General features: G+C 37.2%; 1 protein-coding gene across 1 annotated transcript; it reads right to left on the bottom strand.

The window, feature by feature from the left end:
• Positions 1-156: 156 nt before the first annotated feature.
• On the bottom strand, positions 157-26377 carry LOC105447452. Its single transcript, XM_030993909.1, has 13 exons — positions 26222-26377; positions 24969-25135; positions 20633-20707; positions 18867-19083; positions 16275-16398; positions 14477-14722; positions 11301-11533; positions 10062-10376; positions 8667-8896; positions 6838-6966; positions 4525-4681; positions 2994-3120; positions 157-2251 (listed from the first exon to the last, which is right to left on the bottom strand). Exons 1-13 carry the CDS (start codon positions 26295-26297, stop codon positions 1954-1956), a joined length of 2394 nt encoding a protein of 797 aa, XP_030849769.1. The 5' UTR covers positions 26298-26377; the 3' UTR covers positions 157-1953.
• Between the last annotated feature and the right edge of the window lie 38 nt (positions 26378-26415).

Consider the following 26415-nt stretch of genomic DNA (forward strand, 5'->3'; position numbering starts at 1 on the left):
GTTGAAGCATAGTCATACTGTATATTAATGTTGTAGACGATTAAAGCTGTCTACCATCATGTCAATACTCACTCGCTAGCATTGCTTTATGATGCCTTTAGTATGGAGTCATAATAAAGAATACATTTAGAGGCTCAACATATTTCAAATATTGGTGTTCTTTATAGCATCATATTCGGATCTTAACATACATTGTGTCGCAAGCTGGCGCTATTACCCGCATCATTACATCTAACAGAGACTGACAATCATTTGCATCTCCAAACAATAACACGGCCAAAAAAACAACATAGAATGCTATATACACATGATATATCAGATCATAATAAGCCAACAGGTCATAGACATTGAAAATGGATTTAAATACTTAAAGCTACGTCATGTGTAATAAACAAGTCATTATGATCAGGACTCGTAACACAAAGACTAACACTTGATCTTCTGATTTACTTTTGCGATTGATTGCAGTGATCAATATGTGCAATCAATCACAAAAATCAATACTCAGTCGCATAAATCAATAATGATTTGTACGACCAATCACTAAGCTTTGTGTTACGCGGCCTAGAACATTCTCACGAGTATGTGAAAATAATTATGAACTTTTGACTGTATAATTACATACCGCTAATACTAGACTGAACAGAATCAGCACCTCATTCAACTTGCATCATCAAAATACATGGAAATGGTATCTGGCAGAGAATACAAAATACTTGCTCATCTTCCTGCTTGCGCTGACGCTGTTACGTTGGGATATTTAGAATTAAATGAACACAACATAAAAATGGAAGCAGATTTCACAACATTATAGCAATGTACATAATACAAAATGCACACAAAATAATATATGAGCATATAATATAATATCATATACCGACTGAAATTAATGCTAGAATGACTGGACACTTTTGACTGGACTGCAGTAGATATTGTAAACAAAACCACTGCCTAATTAAATCTTCATCATCAAATTAAAACTGGTATCTGAGAAAATGATAAGTATTTGCAATGTCAGAACATCAGAAGTAAACAAAATACACAAATGGAAGCGGACTGATATAACAATAAAGCAATAACAATCATATTTACATAACCATGTATCTGCAAAAAATATCAAGATGAAAATACAAAAATATTAACATATTATAATACATCATATACCAACTGAAATAAATGAAAACAATATGATTATGCAATAGTAAGGCAACGGCATAATACACAACTTATGAACATGCACCTGTGCTTCCTATATACATGTACAGGTAACGTTAATACTGCAATGGTAACAAAAATAACTCTAAAGATGGCACCGACATGTGCCGTTAGAACATGTGATAAAACAGGCTCAACTGGTAAAATATCAAATTAACATCATAATTGAACATAAATACCACAATCTACAAATAAATGTAAATAAAAACTTTACATTTATTTGTTCTTGCCAGCGGAAATCGATTATTAATGTTTAAAATATAATGCTAATTAAGTTTATCTCTTGCGAAGTTGCCAGCAACTGTTTGTTAATTTGCCGTACATATTGTTTGGCTTCTTTATTTGGGTAGCACACTAATGAATTCATATTGCACTTTCACATATACACGCACATAATATACACAAATGCTGAAAGACTCATTTATTGCACTATATCTTGTATAGATATTTCACACAACACAAATATTTAATTTCATTCTCTTTCTATAACATAATTGTCAACGTGCAACAAACTAAAAAAAGGACACAAATAGGACTCCCATACAAACCAAGCAAATCGATTTGCCATTTTGAAGGCTACTTCAACCATCAAATAAAAATTATGTTTACAGGTGAAACTGTGGATATGGTTATGAGTTTCGCCTTTGTATATTCTTGTATAACGAGAGGTAATTAGAAATCATGGTATAAAATTAAACCATACGTATGTCCAAAATGTAAATGTTTTCCTGGTTCATACTAACTATCGTCGCTCAGGAGTTCGTCTGCCAGACGATTTTGATCAATTGAGATCAGGGCTTTCTTCAATTGTTCACGTTCTTTGGACCTTGTAGTTCTTTTCCTCCAATCCCGAAGCATATTAAGTGTTCCCATGTACGAGTGGTCTTGTTTGTTCTTTTGTAGGTAACGTTTTATATCCGGAGGTTCAAAACCCAATGTTACGCCTAGATTGTCGATGTCAATATCCTTATCAATTCGGTTAGCTACTGTCTTGAGAAGGCCGTCAAAATCTTGGTCCCTGGATTTCTCGGTAGGTCTATATTTGTATGGAAAACATATTAAATGTAACTTTTTATATAATAATCTCACTTCAGCGATATTACAGTGTATAGCACATTAAATAACTGGGATTGTAAGTAGATACATACACCATAATTATTTTCTTCTTGATTTTTTTGTGTTTTTGTATGTCTTCAAATATTTTGTTCTAGATAACATGCTTTATATATACCTACTCTGATAAGACTTTCCAGATATTTCCGAAGCATAAGCATGGATTCTAATTCTTTTCATCTTTTTTATCTCTCTCAGTTTCTCGTTAGATACAATTGTAAACAATTTCTAGCCAGATTAAATGGTATATTTCCTTTTGTGTAGCGTGGATAACAAGAGTCAAAATATAAAATATTGATGAGTGTCGGGAGACGTAATTTCTTCAAAATCTTTCAAATTGTATTCTTCTATTCTATTTTTTCTCTCACTCCATTAAGTAAAAAAGGGTATATCCCAAAAATAGATTTATCTATACAAATCTGAATAGAAGTCAACATTGACTTAGATGATGGCATTGCACAAATCGTTACATGAAAACAGAACACAAACAATCATGACAATTCTCGCTTATACCTTTTGATCTACGCTGACTTATACTAGATAATTATCTAAAAACGATATCAGAATATTATTATGTAAGATATGAATTATCCCATCAATGATGTTTTTATCAATTAATTATTATTAGCGTTTATCGGCATTAGCGATTAGGAAACAATTCTGACCTGGCTTTAGAAGTAGAAGCTTCACCGGCTGCTGCTGATGCGCCTTGAGGAGGAATATCGACTGCTGTGGATGCAGACGGTCTCGGGGATGCGGACTCTTTTTTTCCTGGTGATGTCTTGGTCATTTCTGTTTTAAGAGTAAGAAATTGTGTTCACTTTGTACAACTATGTATTTATTATGCTCATGTTATTGGTTGTATAATCCTGTTGCCTTATAAATTAAATTACGATTGAATTACACAAATCATTTTTTTTTTTACTGATTTAATTTATTGCCTCATTTATTTTTGTAATCTGCTAACAATTAAAATGCACCCCATGTTGGTGAGTTTAAGTTTAAATTTAATAGAGTTGTATTAATTAATGTAAGCAAAATCCTTACATCTCTATAAACCCTTACTGTACTGGGGGAGAGAGCCCCCTCCCCCCACCTCCACGTTTTTGGAGATTGTCGTTCCATGACTTTTTTTTACTTATGTCTTACGCACATTTTGATACCATTTTCGTCGAAATCAGATATACATGCAATGTGTTAACTAACAATTAGTATTTGCATGTCATCAAAAAGTGCTATAATTGCATATTCATGTACAATCAAAAATGTGAAAACAGGTTTAGATGTATTTCTTCATAAGTGGGATAAGAAATTCATAGGTTTTGTTTACAGTTCATGTCTACCCATGACACTCATAATGGCCGCCCATGACAAAGAGTATCCCACCTCTTACAAAATTTGAAGTTTGGTTTAAAATTTGATTGATGTGACTAAGAAATCAAGTCCCGTTATCATGTATTCTATTTAAGAGGTAACCATGGCAACCAATGTTATCAAATGTCAACATTTTCTTGACAATGTTTACCTAATATAAGGATTTAGTAAAATGGATTGGTTACCAAATACAAAACAAAAATTTAGCATGCTTAAAGGTACTATGTCCCTTCTGCAGGTCAAACAAATTAAAAGGTTAAATTCCAACGGCATTTGAAAGACAATACTTATTTAGAACTTCCCTCAAAATGAAAGGATTTGAAAATGGCTATTTGTGGGAAAATAACGACCATTAGTTGTCGAATCGACATGAGTGATTGCAATCACCTAAGTAGTAGTCTGATTTCAGACCCTTGTACCGAATGGTCGTACGTTTTGTGCTTACAAAGATTCAATCAGTTTAATTTTGGCCATTAGTAGTTGGTTATTGATGTACATAAATGATCATGTACCTGTTACAGCTCATTTTATGTATGTTATTACAAAAGAAAAAATGAAGTCAGTCAGTCACTCAACAGTGCCCGACAGGGAAGTCTAACAAGTAAACGGGTTTCCTTGCATAATTTGAATATTAGGACACTGCTAACGTTTGAATTTCACAGATAGGACATATTCATAATTCCTGCAAAGTTCTACAGAATTTGATGTTGGCTGCAAAACTTTAACGTAGTTACAGTTGCGGTTTATACTCAAAGTGAAACACAGAGCCTCCTTTACAAGAATCAACAAAAAAAAATAAGGTAAATTATGTTGTTAACCCACCACGAGAAGCAAGGAAATGTGTTCTTAACTTTATATCCATCTGTAGCTTTGATTGTATCACTTTCAGCGTCACCAGTTCGTCATCTGCTTTTCCGTTAAAATCCAATTCGAAGTAGAGAGTATGCTTAGTCTCTTTGATGAAGCTTGCATTGATATTCTGTCATTGGATATAATTAAACGTTAATATTAACACAATTGATAGGAAAAGAGGGTTCAGAATACTATTTGAATATATTTGTAGGGGAAAACACCTTAACACGTGAATTACATTAAATGAACAAGTACAGAAATACAAGGCATTGATACTATGGGTGGTAGGATCAGGCGCGTACGCAGGTTTTTTTTTTTGGGGGGGGGGGTTCGACCCCCCCCCTTCATTTTTGTTGTATGTGTGTGTTTTGGAGGAACCCCTCCCCCTCAATTTTTGTTTTAATATTACAAAAATGGTGCTAATAGGTGACCAAAAAAATGTGCTCTTAACCCCCCGCCCTCCCCCCTCCCCCCCCCCCCCCCTGTGCTTATTCAGCGGCAGGCTGAGTTGTTGCGAAATTTGGGGGCACAAAACAAAATATATGTCCTCTTACAAAAGAGTTTCGTACATACTGTAGGTTTAATATGGTAAAATAGTTAGGCCCAATAATGGTTTAGTAGGGAGCGTTACGAACCCTCAATGTGCTGTCATATTTTAGACCTTCCACATAGACAAGCGCTTGTCTATGTGGAAGGTCTAAAATATGACAGCACATTCTAAACACATTCATATATCAAACTTGTCTGCTTTGCAGGATTTAAGCTTAAAATGTTACTTTAATTATCACCTGAATTGATTTCTGACCACACACCTAGTCGGCATATACTGCTAATAAATCCTGGGATCAATCTACCAGAACTAGACTCGCTCTAATTGTATCAGGCTACAACCAACTGTGCAACACCATGAACAAGGGGTTATTTGGGGCATAACGGAAGGGTCCGAATTTAGTTGGGCATGTTTACGATTGCCAATTCCTTCAAAAATTACCGAATAAAATATTTTTGTTATTGCTAGTGCTCCCAGATTGAAGATACCCTATTGTGCCGACATGTTCATTGATCCGACCAAGGTATTGATAATTCTGTACTCCATGAATCACGGTGAATTCAGTATCTTTCAATAGTAACTGTTGCATAATCAGCGTCTTAAGAAAAAAAGTGCAAAGATGCGATGCTGCCATATTATCTGTATTTCTTTGGAAGGAAATTGTCTTTAAGTCTTCAAATTAAAAGGTCGTTCTTGAAAAGATGGTTTCTCCTAGATTACATGAACAGTCTTTCATATCATAAGTAGTCTTAAGCCATGATCACAACCCCAAAAAGTAGTTTGCTCGGCGGCCGGGCGGCAAGTTTTTAGTCGATTTCACCCAGTCACCGAGCGGCGGCCGCCCGAGCACCGCTTGTTTTTAGGACATCGCTCGGTCGCCGCTGAAGTTTTAGCGCGGAGTTAAAATTCTGCGGCGCCTGCTTACTTTTCACTCGCTGCCCAAAATACGCTCGGAACCCGGACGGTGGCCGCCCGGGCGCCGACCTAATCTAGCGTTCACTATCGAGCGATTTAGGTCCAAAATCGAAGCCGCTAGGTCAAAGTCTGCAGAGCGGTCGCTGCCCGGTCCCCGCTAGGAGATCAGTCGGTCACTGGGCGGCGAGCTCAAAATCCCCTTTGACCTGGCGGCTTCAATTTTTGACCTAAATCGGTCGACGGCGAACGCTCGATTAAGTCGGTGCCCGGGCAGCGACTGCCCCGGCACCGAGCATATCTTGGTGCCCCGCCGATCACCGGCCGGCTGCCGGGCAATTTCTTTCAAAATCAGCAGGTGGCCGGTGGGAAACCGCTCAGGAATCGGAGGGTCATCAGTCGGTCACTACCGGGACGCCGCCCGGAGAAGCTCCCCTATTTCCCACAGTTTTGACCTAAAATCGACCGGCGACCGACGGGAAATCGACAGGGCACCACCCAGGCATCGTTGAGGCTCTACAGCCTGCTCGAATTCTCCAAAAATCGTGGGGCGATGCCTCAATTCCAGTGGCGACCGAGCAGGCTACAAATCGGTCGGTCGTCGCTCTGAGTTGTGACCATAGCTTAAAGGCTCATTTTACTAGGTAATATATGAATTTGTATTCAAAATGAGACATAAAGAATAAATAATAAAAACGTTTACTATACTTAAGATGATGATACAGTCGAGACCAGTTTCAACTCAGACCCGCAACATATAATACAGGAATGGGAAGGCAAAGTGTGTGTGTGTGTGTGGGGGGGGGGGGGGTGACTCTCACCTGTTTAAGTGTGTCATTATCATTTAGTTGGCAAGTGACTTCCAAATCTTTATGTTTGACATTCATCTCATCGTCATCATCTTTAGCGGGTTGATACTCTGCTTTCTCTCTGATTTCATGAACATCTCTCTGTGACAAGGTAATGTGACAAATAATGTTTATAAAAACAAATTTGTCAGACTTGAGAATATACAAATATTGCATGTCTCCCCATTCAAAATAATAGTTTATAGTTTGGAGGAAGGGGTAAAAGCAGTACTTTTGATAATTTATAGAGTGATTGACAAGAGCTTCCAGAAGAACTTGTCTTTGACCATGCCCATAGTGGATTCAATATGAATCAGTTTAACATTCCATAAGTTTGTGGTTTCACCACGTGGGTAGTGTGAATAGGGCTGTTGGGTTTCAAAGGGGATAAAGTAGAAAGGAGAGTGAGCGTGTTCTTCGGTTGTCCTTTGGAGGACTGCTTGATATTGTATGGTGAGAGGTAGAGAAGATGAAGAGAGGTATTCTTTAGTGTATAGAGTGCAGGAAAGGTGGGGCAAACCGGGTCATGACTCTCTCCCCTTTGATAACCAGATCAAGTTCACAAGTCTTTTGTGGAGTATCCACATAGAGAAAGCGCAAAGATTATGAATATCACACACATCGCCATGCAAAACCTAGCATTTAAATATCATCTGAATCGTTAAATACATTTATTCTTTCAACATAAATCTGTAGTCATGACCAACAGTACGGATTTAGTTTACGTATTTCATGTTAATAATAACGACGCCGATCCTATCAAAGTATATAATTATATCATTAGTGACTTATACCCCATTCACAGTGGTTTTAAAAATTTGTAGCGGCGTTGTAGCGGAGCGGCGACACCGCCATAACACCGCTACAAATGCATTCACAGTAGAAAAGTTATCCCGCTGCAGCAGCGGGATAAATATCATGTACCCATTCACGCTGCAGCGGGTGATTTTTATTACCTCCGTAACAAACACGTGTATGCATGGCTCATGACCCGCGAGTGACCCCGATATGACCGGAAATACTTCAGCGCGGGGTTTTCGATTGCTTGAAATTGCGCGCGCAAGCTGCACTTTACACACTCTTCCTCATGTAGCTAGCTCGATTTAGCTATGGATCTATCTATACTTTTACGTATTGCTGTCGCTTTCATTCTACTGGAATTGCAGAGAACGAATCGCAATATTTTAGTTCACTATGCTCGAGTGCAGCATTCGTTTCGTGAAAGGTAAACATTTCAAGTTGCTTTTTGTATCCTCGATCATATTACTTTTTAAAAAACTAGCATTTTTATTGCTTCCAGTCAGAATATTTTAATTTTTTGAAGTGTGAAATATTTTTATTTGGATAATTATAATATCTACATAATAATAAAATCAATTCGAATCCACTGGTTACTTTATTTCTATTTCACTTTATGTTCCCCATTGCTGGAGAAAAGAGGTCAGTGATAGGTAAGTAAACAAATCACACGTGTTTGTCGCGGTGTTATAGCGGAGAGCCTTCACACTGAGTAAACACCGCGACAGCAGCGGGACTGTCCCGCTGCTGTAGCTAGGCGAACCTAGCGATAGTTTGTCGCGGCGTTATCGCGAGGCGGTGTTATCCCGCGATAGTTTATAACGAGTCCGAGCCTTCACACTGAAGACAACACCGCGACAGCAGCGGGACAGTCCCGCTGCTGTCGCGGTGTTTGAGGCCACTGTGAATGGGGTATAAGTGAGCATTTCATGGTGAGCATTGGTGAATGTGGGTTTTCATGAGTAAAAAAGATTGCTTCATATGAGAAATGTTTTATGTCATACCCAATAGATTGTATGAGGTTTGGTAACCATGCGAAACTGCAGCATCATTTTCCTGCACTGTGGCATTATGTTTGGAAGAAAAGGCATGAAGGACATTCGTTTGTATTTCGTGAAAACATCTTTAATCATGGCCATATATCCTTTTGAAAAGTGCTCCAGTGAAATCTCCACATGGCTATATGTAACCCGACAGGTTCTTGAAGTTTGTACAATGCGAGCAGCTTCCCCGTCTGTAAAAATATAAATAAAAATGAAATGAATTAAAAGCAAAACATAGTAGTAGTAGTTTGCCACTCACCACGTAGGTGTCAATGGGTATACCTGGTAATTGCTGGGGTAACAATTTTTGCTGTAACTTTAAGAGGAGTATAGCATTGATGGTGATGAATCTCGCAGAGTAATCAAAATTATTATTATCAGTATTATATTTTTTATCATTATCATAAAAACTAATACCACTAAGAAAAATATTATCATTATCATTATTATTATCAGTATGATTATCATCATTCTATTAATTACTCCTACTTCTACTACTACAACTCCAACAAGTACTCTAGAGCCTAGCCGAATAATATACAAATGATTGCGTCGGTAGGAATTGTGTGCACAAGGTACCTTTGAATGGTTTTAGATCAAATTCAAAGGTACCGCGTGCACACAATGACACCGACCCACAAATTAAACCAGTGCATCATCTGTTTTATAACATGGGGCCCCAAAAATCGTCAAAAATACAAAAAATTGTTATATTACAGATTTACCGGGTGCATGGCAAATCATGCTTTCCGGTAATTACCGGACGCATGATTTTGCCATAGCCATGCTTTCCGGTAAACTTATCATGAAAATTAAAAAAAAAAAAAAAAAATTGTCAGTGCATATTAAACTGTAAACTCTAAAAATAAAATTATATAATTTTAGTTTTAAATATTTTTTTCAAAGAATTATCACAAAAACAAGAAAAACTAATAATTATAACTATTTATAAAAAAAAAAAAATTATCCCCAAAAAAATTATCAAAAAAAATCAAAGTAATAATAATTATTATAATAATTAAAAAAAGGAATATCTGTGGTATCGATCACCGATATCGCGTGCATCCAGTAAAAATAACTACACGGTAATTGACCAATCAGATTGCAGGGATTCTTCTACCCATTTTATAATCCCTTTTAGTGTATCTCCGATCCTTACTACACTAAACGGCTATCTTCTAAGATGCGTTTAGTTTAGTTCGATTATAATGTGCATGTATGTAAAACGACGACTGGCTGGAATGCTATCCATTTAGTTTAGAGGGAAGGCGAAATTATTATCAAATTAATGTACACAATCAAACTTTTTGTTCTTCTGAGTTGGACGTGTTAAAGAACTTTCAGCTTTTGCTTTACCGTGATTCATGGAGTACAGTACGACCTGTACTTTTCTTGGATCAATGAGGTTGGCACAATGGGGCATCTTCAATCTGACAGGTTTCTCTGATTCAAACTGTAATCCTGACGGAAGACACTGGAAGCCATAGGAAACAAGCGTCTCGTCGTGTCTCAGAGAGATTTCAGGTGGGATGTCTGTGAGAACATCTAAAGTTATTGTTTCACTAGATCCCTCTGGCAGTGCACAGGGAGGGATGGAAAGAGTGAGTCCGTATGATGGAATATGTAGCTCTCCTCCGGTTTGGTCAAAGATCCCTTCAGAATGGTATTTGTCTAAGGTTAAAATCATTTGCTCCATTATCGATACATGTAAAATTATGATGCAAGGTGATCTGGCCTTAGGTACTTAAAATAATTTCAATAAACTAATAGAACATTGACCCCCCCCCTCCCCAGAAAATTACCCCTAGGACAATTACCCCTTAAGTCAATTACTTCCTAGGATTTTTGGAGGCCTGTGTTTATGTTGCTTATATAAATCTGCCAGTTATATTGAGGGACGTCGTTTTTCTTATAATTTATTTGAGCCTATGAACTTTTTGTATGTACTTTTTATGAAAAAGATTTAACCTAAAATATGGCTTTCTCAACACACATTATGTGTAAATAATAAGAAAAAAATAGAATAAACAAAACAGTAGGTATGTCTTTATCTTAGATAGGAAATTGACAGTTTCTTTAAAGTAAATGTCTGCCCATGACACTCACTATGAACGTCCACGAGAAAGGGTTTTGCACATCTGTAACGGAAGAGGGGCTTGGTTTAAAATTCAATCGATGTGACGAAGAAACAACTTCCTTGACTACAATTTGCAGTTGGAAGTAAATGTCAATGTAAGTTAGTTTAGACAGAAAAGACAAAATTGAGCTTAGTCAAGATTCATGTCTCTATCTCATCCGTCAATGACAAGGAACATTTCATTTATATCTTTATTCGGGAGGCTGGTAACCATCGCAACACCTTTAGTGATATATTTTAAGGTTACGGGGTAATGATACGGGGGCTCGACATAACAATGTGTAACCATGTATATGGGTTTCCAAACGCTCCATTGACAGCCTTCTAAGCACTTTGATATCCGTTTTCCAACTTATTAAACATAGTGAAATAGAAAGCTTTTTCTGTACACCATTTAGGTGAAAAGCTATCAAGGATTCCTTTACATGAGATCTATTTCATATTTTGCATCTATATACCTCCTAAATGAACAGCATTTAAAATCCTATTCAGCTCAGTGGAGCTTCCGCCTATCTTGTATTTCCATACAGAAAGGCACTCTCTCGTCGCTGGCTTAGAGTCACTTCCGTGCTGCTTCAGAATACGTGATGCCTCGTTGTACTCAATACCAAGTTCGTCGGACAGGTGATGGTATTTATCGTAAGGGACGCGGGCTGCAAGAGTATTCAGTTGTACATCTGATACCGTGTCACTATACAACAAGAAATTATAAAACAATAAGGAAATATTATGTAAAGTAATTCTCAACTCATTTTGAATTTTCACCCACGTCGCATACAATGGCGGTCCATGAGCAACTCTTCATTAATTTGGGGACAAGTGTTATGATAGTTCATTTGTTAAGCTAGCACTAGGTGCTTGGGTTGTCATTGGAGACTTCATCAATTTATATTTCAGTTTTCTTCACGTTTTTGAGTCGATATCTCACTGTAAGCTCTCAAGGCCTTTAAGAACATTCATCCTCTAGATATTTAGGGTACCAAATGCTTCTTTGCTGCAACTTCGATCTTCTTTTCGAATATTGGAAGCCTTGTAATGCATCTATTTTTTTCATGAGGGAAAATTAGAAATCTAAAAGCCAACATTTATAGACTAGTGTGTTTTTGCATGGTTGATCAGAGGGTTCAGTCTAAAATGTCAAAGGTAAATATGCTATAGGTAGGTGGGTCAGACGTAAAAATGCCAGAAGTAAAATGTCAGTAGTAAAATGTTCATAGGAAAATGTGTCAGAGGTAACTAGATGGACCTTCGACTGCGCGCAGTCAAAAATGATGCCTCCGCCATAGAGCAATTTTACAAACCAAAACAGAAGCAATCTTTCAAATTTAAGTTTGATTGTAATCCATTAACAGGTTCTCAGAATATCGTGATTACAAGCTTTTTTTGTATACATGTATGACCCTTTGATCTTTGACGTTACGACCCTAAAATCGAATCAGTTCATTGGCTCTGCGTGATACAAACATGTCCTGAGATTGATAGTAATCCAATCTATCAGTTCTAATGATAATGCGTTCACAAGCAATGTTTGCATACTTAATAAGCCCCATTACCTTTGACCTTTGACCTCATGACCCAAGAATCTAATCAGTTCATTGGCTCAACAAGATACATACATGTCCTGAGTTTGGTGGTAATCTGTCCATAGGAGGTTCTAATGATAGTGTGAACACATGCTATTTTTGGATACATAATGAGCCATGTGACCTTTGACCTCGTGACCCCAAAATATAATCAATTTATTAGCTGTGCAAGATACATACATGACCAAAGTTTGGCAGGAATCCATCAATCGGTTCTTGAGATAACCCGATCACACGAATTAAACGGGACGTCCAGACGGACTGACTGACTGACGACCAACCCGAAAACATAATACCTCTGGCTACTTCGTAACGAAAGCATAAAAATGTCAGCCGTAAGAGTGCCAGAGGTAAAAATATGGAGAGTAAAAATGTCAGAAGTCAAAATGACAAAGGTAACAAGGGAAACGCTCTCGGCGGTCTCGCCTGCGCCTGTATAACGCAATTTGATATAGTGAAAAATCCCACCCCCCCCCCGATATATTGCTGAAATTATTTAACGGCAGGGTAGCCCATTAGCATGTTTAAACAGGCCCCCAAAAAGGAAATCCTCAGAATGTAATGAGCATTTTGAAGTGAATATTGACTAAGAATCATCAGAAGAATTATTTACTATAATTTGTAACAAGATTGATAACTTTAATGAAATATGAACAAAAAAAAAAAAAAATAATATTAATTCTCATTAAGTTGTGAAAACATAATCCAAGTCTACTGACCTAAAATGACCTTTGAATTAGACTTTTTGACCTGGACCTAGTGTCATATGATTTGTGATACTTGATAACCCTTGGGTACAAGTTTCATGGAATTTGAACAAATACTTTAGGAAACTATGCTAAAAATTCAAAATCTTGATGTTGGTTCTAAAACATACTACAGTCTAAGTTTGTTGACCTGAAATGACCTTTGACTTTTGCAACCTGAAATCATACTCACATGATTGGAGATACTTTATAACCCCCATGTTTGAGTTTCATGGAAGAGGAATGTATACTTTCAAAATTATGTTAAAATTCAAAATCTTAACCTCAGGTTAAGTTTATGATGTAGATGCCACAACATAGTCTAAGTTTGTTGACCTGAAATGACCTTTGACCTTAACTTAATGACCTAAAATTCAACCCACATGATTGGGGATACTTGACAATCCTTCAATCTATGTTTCGTTGAATAAGAACTTATACTTTCAAAATTATATTAATAATTCAAAAACATAATCTTAGGTTAAGTTTGTGATGTTGCCGCCGCCGTCACCAGAAAAGGGGCGACTATGGCTTGCTTTTGCTATGCAGGCGCGACAAAAATGTGTGAGTAAATATGCCACAGGTTAAACAAAAAAGGTCAGATATTGGAATGTCAGAGTGAAAATATCAAAGTAAAAGTGTCAAAGGTAAAAATGTCAAAGGTAAGAATGTTAGCGGTAAGGGAGAATTCTAAACAACCAACTGACATGATAACGTTTTGCGTTTACCTTTCCTTTCCCTTGATCATGTAGATCGACTTATTCAGCTTTAATGATAAATGCCCAAAATAGTTCAGAGCCTATACATTATTTGTGGTTTGAGGATATATTGTGGTGGCCATTGAAAAGGTAGGGGTGGGGGGGGGGTCTAGGGGCTTCTAGCTTTTTCTGAACTGGAGCGACCAAGAGGGTATCCTCTCCACCCCGCCCCTTCCAAAATGTTCGACCCAATAAGCTACTGGCAGTTGTGTGGAAGACGCGTAATGATAATTATACTTGTGTCAAACTCGCTTCATTTAAAAAATAAAGTCAGCGACGTGCGGTTTCCCCGGCATGATATTCCGCTCCATAATTAAGGTTTATCACATGTTACAAAATCCGAGTGGAAATCCCTTTTATTGTTGGATGAGATTATTCTTTTCTTTTCATAACAAAATATATTGAGTAAGTCCACTCATTGGTATCAAATGGACATTCAAAAAGGACAAGTGCAAAATCAGCTTGAGCAAAGCGCAGTATTTAGTGATAACATTCTGCCCCTCTGTGAGCCTCTTTCGCGCTGCTCAAGGTCATACCGCACACTTACATTGTTTGTTTGTCCCCTCTTGTTCTTCCATCTTCATCGCTAGAGTCAGTCTGTCGGTCTGTCTTCTTTTTTCTCTTCCTTGGACGTCCATCTAGACTGTCATCCTTGGAACCATCGCTCATTGTTCGTTTGTCCCGTCTTGCTCTTTCATCTTCGTCGGTAGTAGAGTCAGTTTCTCGGTTGGTCTTCTTGTCTCTTTTCCTTGAGGGTTCATCCAGACTGTCATCCTCAGAACCATGGCTATATCTACGTATGGAAACAAATATTCAATTGACACGTTAGTAGACGAACCGAAAGTAAGGGGTAACAATAAAATTAGGCAAGGTTTGTAAGGCATAAAGTAAACATTTAGTTCTTAGACTTGCATTAATGTCATGCTAATGTAAGGATTTTTTTTAAACTCAGAAGGTTACTCTTTCCCATTAAAGTTGTTCATTCAAAATGTTTTATTTATAAATCCGATTAAACAATGTTTCTCTTCTATGGGGTCTACTATTCCGGGAATGATTTTTCCCCCTGAAGATTATATTGTTTTAACAGCGCGAAGTCCATAACATATTAAAATACAAGTTTTGTGATTATTTGAATTTCAATAAGAAAGAATTGTTCGTAATTGATTATGTGTATTTTGTGAGCTACACATGCATATATAGATATATCAAAAGAATGTTAGGCATAATAGAGTTCCCACGAGATACAGTGTTAATATATGCATTTAGTACAGACTATATAAATTTCACAACACACTTATGACACAAATATTTGACGATGTAAAATAGGATTTAAATGTTTCCTTTGTTCTAGGGAATGTGAAAAAACTTTGTGTGAGTTTTTAACATTCTCACGTAGGAATCATTTTGTACTATGTTACATCGTCAACAATCTTGGCGTATCTACCATTACATTGTGTGTTGCATTAGTATGAAATTGCTATGTTTTGTTTTTTTTAATTTTGTTTCCGTTTCCGTCAAGTCTAAATTCTTTTACTGAATTTGAATGTACATGTATATTTATGAATCCATATAGCATGCAAACATCACAAACTTTCATTGCTAAATGGATAATAAATATGAACCTTATGATCCTTATATGATAATTATGTAGAGTATTGAGCTCCACCTCTTTTTATACTACTTTCATGGTAAATAATTCCATGGCTGGCTGTCATGAGTTCATTATAGGTATTAGGGTCAAATCCCCCCCCCCCCCCACTCAGTGTTATTTAGGGTACGCATATGCTCGTTCCCTCTTTTTGAAAGCACCCCCTATCTGAGGACTGCCAACATTTCCGAACCCCCCCCCCCCCTTTCGCGGGCTTTTCGCGGGCTTTTCCTGCCTTGGAGACCCCCCTAAATACGGAAAATGCTCAATGTACCCCCTAAATTCGGAATAATTTCTCAGGAGTCCAAAGAGATGAGAGAAAAAAAGAAAAACACCCCCTTTTTAAAGAAATCTCCGGGTGAAAAGTCAAATACCCCCTTTTTTTGTACAATTCTCGGGCCGGACTTTGTCGCACGAAAAGTACCCCTTTACTGGACATTTTGGTAACACGCATGCGGTCATTCCAACCCCGGAGTGGGGGGGGGGGGGGGGGGGGGGGGGGCGGGGTCAAATCCCACTAACGCCAACTTAGAAGATGAGAAGGGGATTAAACAACAAGTAATACTAATCATACAGAATAGTTTATGAAATCATGTTTAGGTTAAATGTCATGGATTTTTTCTGATTGAGGGTGAACATGTGTTGCACAATGCCCAATATGATATGTGTTCATTGAATCATCGCAGCAAAAACGTACCGAGAAGGCTTAATGATATTCTGTTGACCTATGAAAGTATTTCCTGTCACACTACTCGAATTCGCTGCATCTACATGTACACCGATTGATGAATCTCCTTGCTTTTCCCACGGAATTTGTGTTCCTGTTGAAAAAGTAATCAAATTAATGACTGGAGATTAGAATGACGATGGCACCAACAACAACAGCAGGTACAATATGAATGACAAAGGCAATAATGATAATAAAATGTGATGATGTTTGATGATTGTTTTACCTGACTGCGAAGAAAGCATGTATATGGTTGTAAGCAAACGGGGGACGGACGGTTTAAGCCCTCTCCAAAGGATTAAAGCCTTATCAAAAGGCACAAGCACACTGACTTGGTTTCGAACCAATTACCTCCTGGTTACGAAACCACTGCTCTTCCACTGAGCCATGTTTTGATAATAATTATGATAGTATAATAACAATATTGATTATAATACAAATAATAATAATTATTATAATCATTATAATCAATAATAATAATATAGGTTTTCCCGGCCAATTTCGTCAAAGCAGCGATCAATTTCACTAACGTGCATTCATGTTCGAGCAAATTGTCTCCACTCGTTGCTCCCTGTTTCATTTTTAAACTTTTTGCATTCAATTTCGTTTCGAGTCACCGAATTTTCGAAACAAGCACATTCAAATTAACGTTTGGTTCAGTCGAATTGGAAATGCGTTAGCGTCATTCAATTTCGCCAAAGTTGAGTGAGAGGACAATTCTTTGGCGAAATGCGGTTTCATTTTCGTCTATGAGCAACCTCTTTCGCAATCGGGTCATTCAAATTATAACTAGACCTCATAATTATTGTATGAGGCTCGATGTTTATTCGGATATTCACTTTTTCATGTTCATTTTTTATTCCTTTTCTCTATGATCTTTTCTGACATGATTTCACATTATCCAATCTTCTTATTTGTCTGATATATTTATATTGCATTCAATATTTTCTCTTTCTGTCGATCTTTATTTTTGATGAAACATTTCTTTATACAGTCATGTCTTCTTATCTTTCATTATAAATGAGGTTATTTTTTAAATGTTTTTTTTTTATCAATCTGGATTGAGAAGGTTATCTTTTTTTTCTTCTTCATTTTACATCTTTTTCTTTATTCATCATTGTATTTTGTTTCCATCATAGCCATGTCTAAAGCTCAACTCAACCGCTATCCAGGATCTGTGTATGATTATATAGCTTGTTCTTAGAAGAGAAGTCACAAATTGTGCACCTTCTCTGGGTACAGTTACCTGTGTAATGACAGATATCTGCTAACGAATACGCATAATCATTCCTACAAGTAAACTTAGCATTAAATTATTCAAACAGAAGTATATTAAGTGACAAATTAACATCAAATGAAAAGCAATGCACAAATGTCACATATGGATGCCTAATCACGAAATTGAATGCTCGAATACATACTACCGTCTGTCCGGCACGAATTTGAATGCTCTTTGCATGCTTTTCTAAATTGAATGCTCGTTTTGCACTTCTCCGTGACAAGAGTATGAAATCGCATGCTACTAAATCAAATTGAACGACGCAATTAGCTTTTTGAATGTTGATCTACATAGTCATTCAATTTCGCACGAACTTGAATGAACGTAACGTTAATTCGGATGCTAAGTTTACGAAGTTGGGCGGGAAAACCTATAGTAAGAGTAATAATAATGATGATGACAATAATGATAATAGTAAGAGTAATAATGATGATGAAAATAGTTATTAGAATGATAATAATAGTAATAACGGTAATGCTAATAGTACACTGTCGCCCATTTGGATTTTGTTTAAACCTCTTTAATTGTAATACTATTGCTTATTCGTGATAAATAAAGTTTAAATAGCGCGTACAAAAAAAGAATACAGATATCATCAAATTAAGATGCTGGAGGTTATTGTCAAAGTGTGTACTTGTATTGATACGCACTGTATAGGCCTACAATGTCAAAGCTTTATTGATCAATCTCTATGACTCTTCAGATTGATCAATAAAGTTCTGAGAAAACGGTATATAAACTTTATATGTGTATGTCAAGAATAAACCAGGATGCCACAATCATATCATGAAAAGAGGTTAGGAAGATTTATTCCAACTTAACGGATAATAGTGTAATAATACTGAGAAAATAACAACGATGAGATTAACGACTGTTAGGATAAAGCTAACAGTAGAACTTCAAAGAAATCCTCTTGAAAATGTTTGCACAAAAACGAATTTGAGCAGTACATTATACAGAGGATCATAAAGTATGCCAAAACAAAAGCAACGATGTGAAAATGAATGGACGATTTTGACATTGCTTGATGGTCAGCAAATTTAAATCACGCTCGAAAAAATTCCTTTAGCATTTGTTTGCAGGATTCGTGATAGAAACTTACAGGAAACAGTGACAAATTTGAAGTGAGAGAGAGCGAGAGAGAGAGAAAAATAAAAATGAATGGGAAATGAATGTAGAAAACTGATTTAAAGTTTAAGGTGAAATATGTCAAAATGACATACGGTACACATATATACGTGAGGGCTGCATATCTTTGAGTTCAGACAGAGCTTAATACTAACCTTTGTTAAATGCTTCCAGGATATAACTGACATCTATTACGCAACCATCATTACAAGAAGCATACTCATCCTGGTCTTTCAGGATATCTCTAATGGGGACCAATTCCTTATCGCCGTGTTTAGAACAGTTTGGACACAATATTCCCACAGAATATTTCATCCGTCTTGCCCAGAGCTTTTTCAGATCCTCCAATGTTTCATGAAGATAGTCAATAATCTTGATAAATGAAAGAAAATTCATTTACTAGCAGCATGATAAAACAATGTACAAAGTGACGTATCAAGTTCACTAAGACAATGCAGTGCGCCCCCCCCCCCCCGTCCCCCTAGCTGATACCCCTCGCAATATTGTAGCTCACTGGAAACATGGGACATTGGGTGATTTTCAATCTCGGTGGCTGTGTTGCTGTTAATTTAAATAGGAACATATGTTCTGCCAATGCAATGAAGATCCATGACTGGTGATTATCTAAAGTAGTTAATATTCATTTTTGGGGGCAGTACGTATAATCGGACACCCGCCAAATTGCTTTGGGTAGTGATGTGAGCAATTCGTAACTTCCAAGGTGTATAATCTAGTTATACATGTATAATTCATTTATAAATCCAGATAGTATCTGCGTGTGAAACTTTTTATTTATTTCCATGTACTTTGAATTTCATTACACTGAATTACATGGTTTATACATAATGCACTTTACCGGTGGCTTGACGAAATAACACACATGTCACAAAAGAGCATCCCTGACCCCAAAATGGTTGCACTTGGAACAGGGGCACAGTTACATGTCATAACGGAGTATCGGTGGGGAGAAAATAAGATTAATTTGTAATGACGCTGGTTTAATCCTAAAAAGGCCTCTCTCAGCCGCGGCGATCTCGACTATGCAGGGACGAACGATTCTTAAACTTGGTATAAAGATGGTGCATCTCAAAGAAGATAACGGTAAGCCCTTGAAGTTTCATATATGTCTCAAACAGCTTTTGACTTATTGCTTATCATCTAATAGTCATTATATTCCACATACTAAGAATCTTGCTCTACGATTGGTCAAAAGAAAATCATGTGATGAGAGATAGTTCACCCATCATTGAAGGGAGAAGAAAAGGTTGTTGCACTGTGTAGATAGTAGTACTATCTACTGAGTGCAACGCACTTTAATTGTATACGTTGCGTATTGCTATCCTCTTTAAGCGATTTTAGTGTAAGTACGCAAACTTTGGTCACACGCAAACTATGGTCACACCACCATACTGCATACATCATACGTTTCGTACACCGTTTGCTAGCTGTTAATTGATGACTCGTTGCTTAAAAATGACGGAAGAAGTTTAAAGTTTCCGATGTGGAATATAAAGCAAATAATCACCTTTTGGTTTCAGGCGATGGCAAACTATCACTTCCTCGGCGATCTGAATGTATATGCTATCTTTCCTCTTTGGAAAGATAGCTACATCCAGATCGCCTTGGAAGTGATATTTTGTCCCATCACCTTCATCAACGGTAATTATTTGCTTACTATTCACACATACGAATTGACAATTCTGCATCATGTACAATACACATAGAAACATTGAAATTTTGGCCGCTTTTGTTAAAGATCCGTGGTACCTGTTGGACGAAATGTTTATATATTTTGTATCAAAAGACAATAAAATACAGAAAGCTTGCAGAAAAACAAAACATATATCCTTGAATGCATGCTACAAGAGTGGGAAGGACTCTATAAACCCCTCTCCCTGTTCATTTTAGGGTTGGTACTTACGTTCTCATTCAAGTTGACTCTGGCTTTTGTTCCTTTGGATGATGCACCGCGTGGGACCACTGCATGTATCATAACCTATTAAGACACCAAGAGAAGATGAAAACAAGTACTTGTGTTAAAGATGTAGGCCTAAATGGTGAAATTGTATGTTGTTAAAATACTATTGTTAGGTGTTAGAGGGGTAATAGACTACTGCATGCAAGTTAGAGTTATATGGATATATCAAGGGTATTAAACATAGCTTCATGTCACCCCTATAAAGGTCGAGTCATTATTATCGTTAACAATTATCCCATTTTCATGAAAAGAGCACTGCTGGGTCAGCCGCTACACAAAGCTGAAGGCGAGCTACGATTTTAACCTGTTTAATATTTTCCCTGCACATTACGTTAATTTGAATATTCCATTTTATTCTGGAATCGAGATGCATACCAGGATATTTGAATATTTTACTTTGTGTCATGCGTAAGCTAGATTTGTTTACATCCACACCAATTAAAGGTAGAGACCAGTATTGGAAACGCCCCAATTTCAAAAAATGAAATGGAAGCTCTTATTACCAATCATGTGAAAAAATATGTTTTGACTAATACATGATGATAACAAATTTGCCGGGAAACCGCCTACTAAAGCAAGTTCGATCTCAGAAAAAATGCTTTTAATAGAAGCAGAAAAATCTGAAGAAAAAAAAAATTAATGGAAAATCAGACAACTCATTTTTTTTTGTAGGTACATTTCATATTATGCTGACGTAAAAAATCTTGGAAAACTATGACATCATTCCCTCACAAATCACCAATAAATTTTTCAAATATTGATGATACCAACCAATCATCATTTTTTTGTCAAAAAATACATTTTATTATCATTAAACTTCAACCCAAGTGTACATTTCCACAACGAAAACAAAATAATAGCATTTTCAAAATGTCTAATTTTCATAAGCACACATTTGTAGGTTTAGAATATAATACATATATTTCTACAGAAAAAAAAGTTTGCTGTGTGTTCATTGTGTTTGCAATCACATGCAAAAAGCATATTACTTTGAATAAAAGCGTAGTCAAAGTTACTAAGAAAATCATATATTTTTAGGACAAATAATGACAATTTCCCATTCTCTTTTGATGCAATAACCTTTCATCTTTTCTACAAAAACCAGATAAGTTAATAAGTCTCGTTATATATGGATGGATCTGAAATAATAATCTACCTTTGTCTATTGTTTCCCACTGATTTTGCCATAAATGCTGATAAAAATGACGCATGTGGTTAGTTAATTCAGACCTATTTCGTGGTACAGTTACATCTATGTGTTCTGTTTTTGTTGCATATTTAGCCAAACTGTCGGCTCTTTCGTTTCCCAATAGGTCACAATGCACAGGTAAAGCTCAAAGCTGTATGTCAATACCAAAATCGCTTAATTGTGTCAATTTCTTCGATATTTCTATAACTAAACTAGATTTGTCCATGTTTTTAATGATGATTTTATAATGATAATGCCTATTAGCCGAAGCACACTGGTGCCATGTCACTCGTACGCATCCAAAGTTTGGGGATATCAATCCCGTTGTCTCTGTTGAAATTATTGGGATTTGGATGGATACTGATAGCTTCTTTACCCCACAAGGACAACTCACTCCCAGGACAGTTACCCCACATAGACAATTACCCCCGTCACAGAGGGTTAAATAAGCTATCAGTATCCATCTAAATCCCAATAATTTCAACAGAGACAACGGGATTGATATCCCCAATTTTGTTGACCATACATTGCGAGAAAAACGAATGTCACTAGCGATATTATTATCGATACTAGTAACGAGTAATATATTTAGCATCAAGATTGATTTTCTTTAGACTTTATTTTTCATGGGCAAAATAGATCACTGTTTTATCAGCATAAACATGTCATTGACACCAATCCACCTCTTCCGTCAGATCACGCGGTAATTCACAATCTATGGTTAAAACAGGCGCGGATCCAGGATTTCTTAGGGGGGGGGGGCCCAAATTTGAAATTATGCGAGCCAAATATTGGTACGTTATGGTGACCAACAGTGACGTAATGCGGGGGGGGGGGGCGAGTTCCCCCCTCCCAGGCGTTGACGTTTCATTATATTATTAGAGAAAGAAGACGATTCGTTGTACCGTTCTCGAAAATAATTTTCGTCTGAATTTAGTTTTTCTCCTCCCGCGCGAAGCGCGGAAAATTTTACGACTTATTAAATTATTAGAGAAAGAAGACGATTCGTTGTACAGTTCTCGACTCTTAATCCTTGTCTAAATTCAGCCCCCCTCCCCCTCCTGCGCGAAGCGCGGAAGCTTTGACGTTTTATTAAACTATTAAAGAAAGAAGACGATTCGTTGTACCGTTCTCGAAAATAATTCTCGTCTGAATTTAGTTTTTCCCCTCCCGCGCGAAGCGCGGAAAATTTTACGATTTATTAAATTATTAGAGAAAGAAGACGATTCGTTGTACTGTTCCCGACTCTTAATCCTTGTCTAAATTCAGTTCCTCCCCCTCCCCCTCCTGCGTGAAGCGCGGAAGCTTTGACGTTTTATTAAACTATTAAAGAAAGAAGACGATTCGTTGTACCGTTCCCGACTCTTAATCCTCGTCTGAATTATGCCCCCCCCCTCCCGCGCGAAGCGCGGAAGCTTTTACATTTTATTAAATTATTAGAGGAAGAAAACGATTCGTTGTAAAGTTCTCGACTCTTAATCCTTGTCTAAAATCAGTCCCCCCCCCCTCCCCCTCCTGCGCGAAGCGCGGAAGCTTCTACGTTTCATTAAATCATTAGAGAAAGAAGACGATTCGTTTTACAGTTCTCGACTCTTAATCCTCGTCTGAATTCAGGTTCCCCCCTTCCGCGCGAGGCGCGGAAGCTTTTAATCTTCATATAATCATTAGAGAAGAAGACGATTCGTTGTACAGTTCCCGACTCTTAATCCTTGTCTAAATTCAGTTCCTCCCCCTCCCCCTCCTGCGTGAAGCGCGGAAGCTTCTACGTTTCATTAAATCATTAGAGAAAGAAGACGATTTGTTGTACAGTTCTCGACTCTTAATCCTCGTCTGAATTCAGGTTCCCCCCTCCCGCGCAAAGCGCGGAAGCTTTTAATCTTCATTTAATCATTAGAGAAGAAGACGATTCATTGTACCGTTCTCGAAAATAATCCTCATCGGAATTTAGTTCCCCCTCCATCCCGCGCGAAGCGCATAAGCTTTTACGTTTCATTAAATAATTAAAGATTCGTATTACCGTTCTCGCCTCTGAATCTGAATCCTCGTCTCAATTCAGCCCCCCCCCCCTCCTCCTCTCCTGCGCGAGAAAGAAAACGATGCGTTGTACCGTTCTCTATACTCTTAATCCTTGTCTGAATTTCAAAGAAGTGGGGTCGAGGCGGCGGAGCCGGCCCCCGGAAGCCCAGCGGTTTTAGGCGTTTAATTAAGGTCAGATGAGCATATTTTTGTGTATACCTTATTATTTTGTGACACTGGCAAGTCACTATTTGGCGTGGGGTCCAGGGGGCGGAGCCCCAAAAAATCAGGGGTTTTAGGCATTAAATTACCGTCAGATGATCATCTAAGAGGCCGCTTAGGGGTTTTAGGCATTTAATCACGGTCAGATGAGCATATTTTGATGCCTCGAGGCTCTTGATCCCCGCCGTACCTCGGGCCCTGACATGTAGGAATCTCAAGAATCATATTTTTTTGCCTGGTTGTAAATTTAGGAATTTTTTTTATTTTCCAACAAACACATACAAACGTATAATTTACTAAAAAGTGAGGAAAAATTTCGGAAATTATGTCATTTCAGCATTATTTGTAATACACCGTTGTGGAATCAGAAATAAACCACGTTTGAATTTGATTTCCCCCAAGCCCCCCCCCCCTCTATCAGTACGCCAGTATCTCCTCTTTTCCTTTTTTTTCTTTCCCTTTCCTTCCTTCTCTCTTATTTTTTTTTTGATTGGGGGGAGGGGGGGGGGGGGGGGGGGGTTAACAGCCTGGGAGGCAAGGCCCTTTCGGCCCCCCCCCCCGATTTCCTTCTTCCCCCTTTACTTTTCTTCTTCCTCTTCTTTCTTTCCCTTTTCCCTTTCTCCCTTCTTTTCCTTCTTCTCTCTTTTTTTTTTTGGTTTTTTTTTTTTTTTTGGGGGGGGGGGGGTGGCCAAGGCCTGCTCGGCCCCCCCCCCCCTGGATCCGCGCCTGGGTTAAAATATACCATGCAGTAGAATCAATACTGGTAAACATCTGACAGGTATATACATAACTCTCAAACCACAGTGAAACATCAAAATGACTTGTATGGGATAGTGGTACATGTAGTCCTACCTTAATTTGATGACACTCTTTACTGTTGGTCTCATTCGTCATCTCCACTCTATGATGATTGTCAACAAAGAACACCATTTGCCTGGAGTGGAAAGTTGGTTCGATATACTTCTTTTTCTCCATAGACCATTTTGCCATTCGAACATAGAACCGGTGTAAGAAACCATCTACGAAATAATGACGGATTCATCAACATTATAAAGATTTGGACAGTTTGAAGTTCAGAATTTCGGGCTGGTTTCGTCTAAAGAATATACAAACCTCGGGATATAACAAAATATGAGAGTATAAGATCAGCAAAAAAAATGATGATGATTGTGATTATGATAATATTCATGATATTAATAACTATAAAAGTAATAATTATAATTATAATTATAAAAATAATAGTAACAAACCAATAATAATGATAATAATAATAATCAGAAACATGTTTATAAACTAATAAAATGTTATGAAAAAAACATATATAAACAAAAGGTTTTCGTTAACGCAAACTTTGGTCTGTATGCAAAGGATAATCAACAATTTTTGTTTAATTCACTATCTAGGTTTTTAGTGACTTGCGTTATATGCCTAAATGATTATTTTTCAGGTTGGGCGTAGGGGTTGTGGTAGGCGATATATTGTGTTGGCGCATTGTTTAGAAGAATGATCAATTACATCCATCAACAGTAAACAAACATGTCATTTCGCTGTGCCTATATCTAAAATCTCCTTACGGCAGTGACTTGGCTGATATGAAAGAAGTGACATACTTATGTATGTATGAGTATTAACATACTGTAATTCAAGATACCCTCAGGTTAGGTACGTTTTTTTATGTATTTCAGAAGGGTAGTTCCATTCAAGCCATTAACAAAAATGAATGGCCTGCTTTCCAATGAAGCACTAGATTATAGAGGCACCGGTAAATAAAATAACATCGCATTTTATAATACAAAGCAACACAAATATAACTCAGAACTATGTAATAGTATAATAATAAACATAAATAAATGGATACTCTAAACGAATACATTACAACATTATTTGTAATAACAACAATAACCAGGGCCTACAGCTCATTTATGTCAAGTGTATAGTACCGATGACTATAGTCATAGCAGATTACCTTCACACCTTCGTCATGATAACATTCTCTTCACATCGCATAACATATAACTTACGATATCATCCCTTATACTATTAGATTTCAAAATGAAACAAAATGCTCTTTTTAATAAGTAACAAAGAACAATAAAATAACCGACCTGGTAAGAACTGATGGAAGTCAATGGTAAATTCGACTGTATGGTCTTTTTTGTGGATTTCCTTCTCACGAAGCATAGGAGAGCAACGACAGGGAACAAAAAACCGTCTCCCCTGAAAAAAGATGATTATTTAATGTAGCCATATATTACTTGATGTCTATGCATACAATTACATGAATACTGTAATTGTTGAA

Source organism: Strongylocentrotus purpuratus, unplaced genomic scaffold, assembly GCF_000002235.5.
Source record: "Strongylocentrotus purpuratus isolate Spur 01 unplaced genomic scaffold, Spur_5.0 spur5_scaffold_20, whole genome shotgun sequence".
NCBI classification, from domain to species: Eukaryota; Metazoa; Echinodermata; class Echinoidea; order Camarodonta; family Strongylocentrotidae; genus Strongylocentrotus; species Strongylocentrotus purpuratus.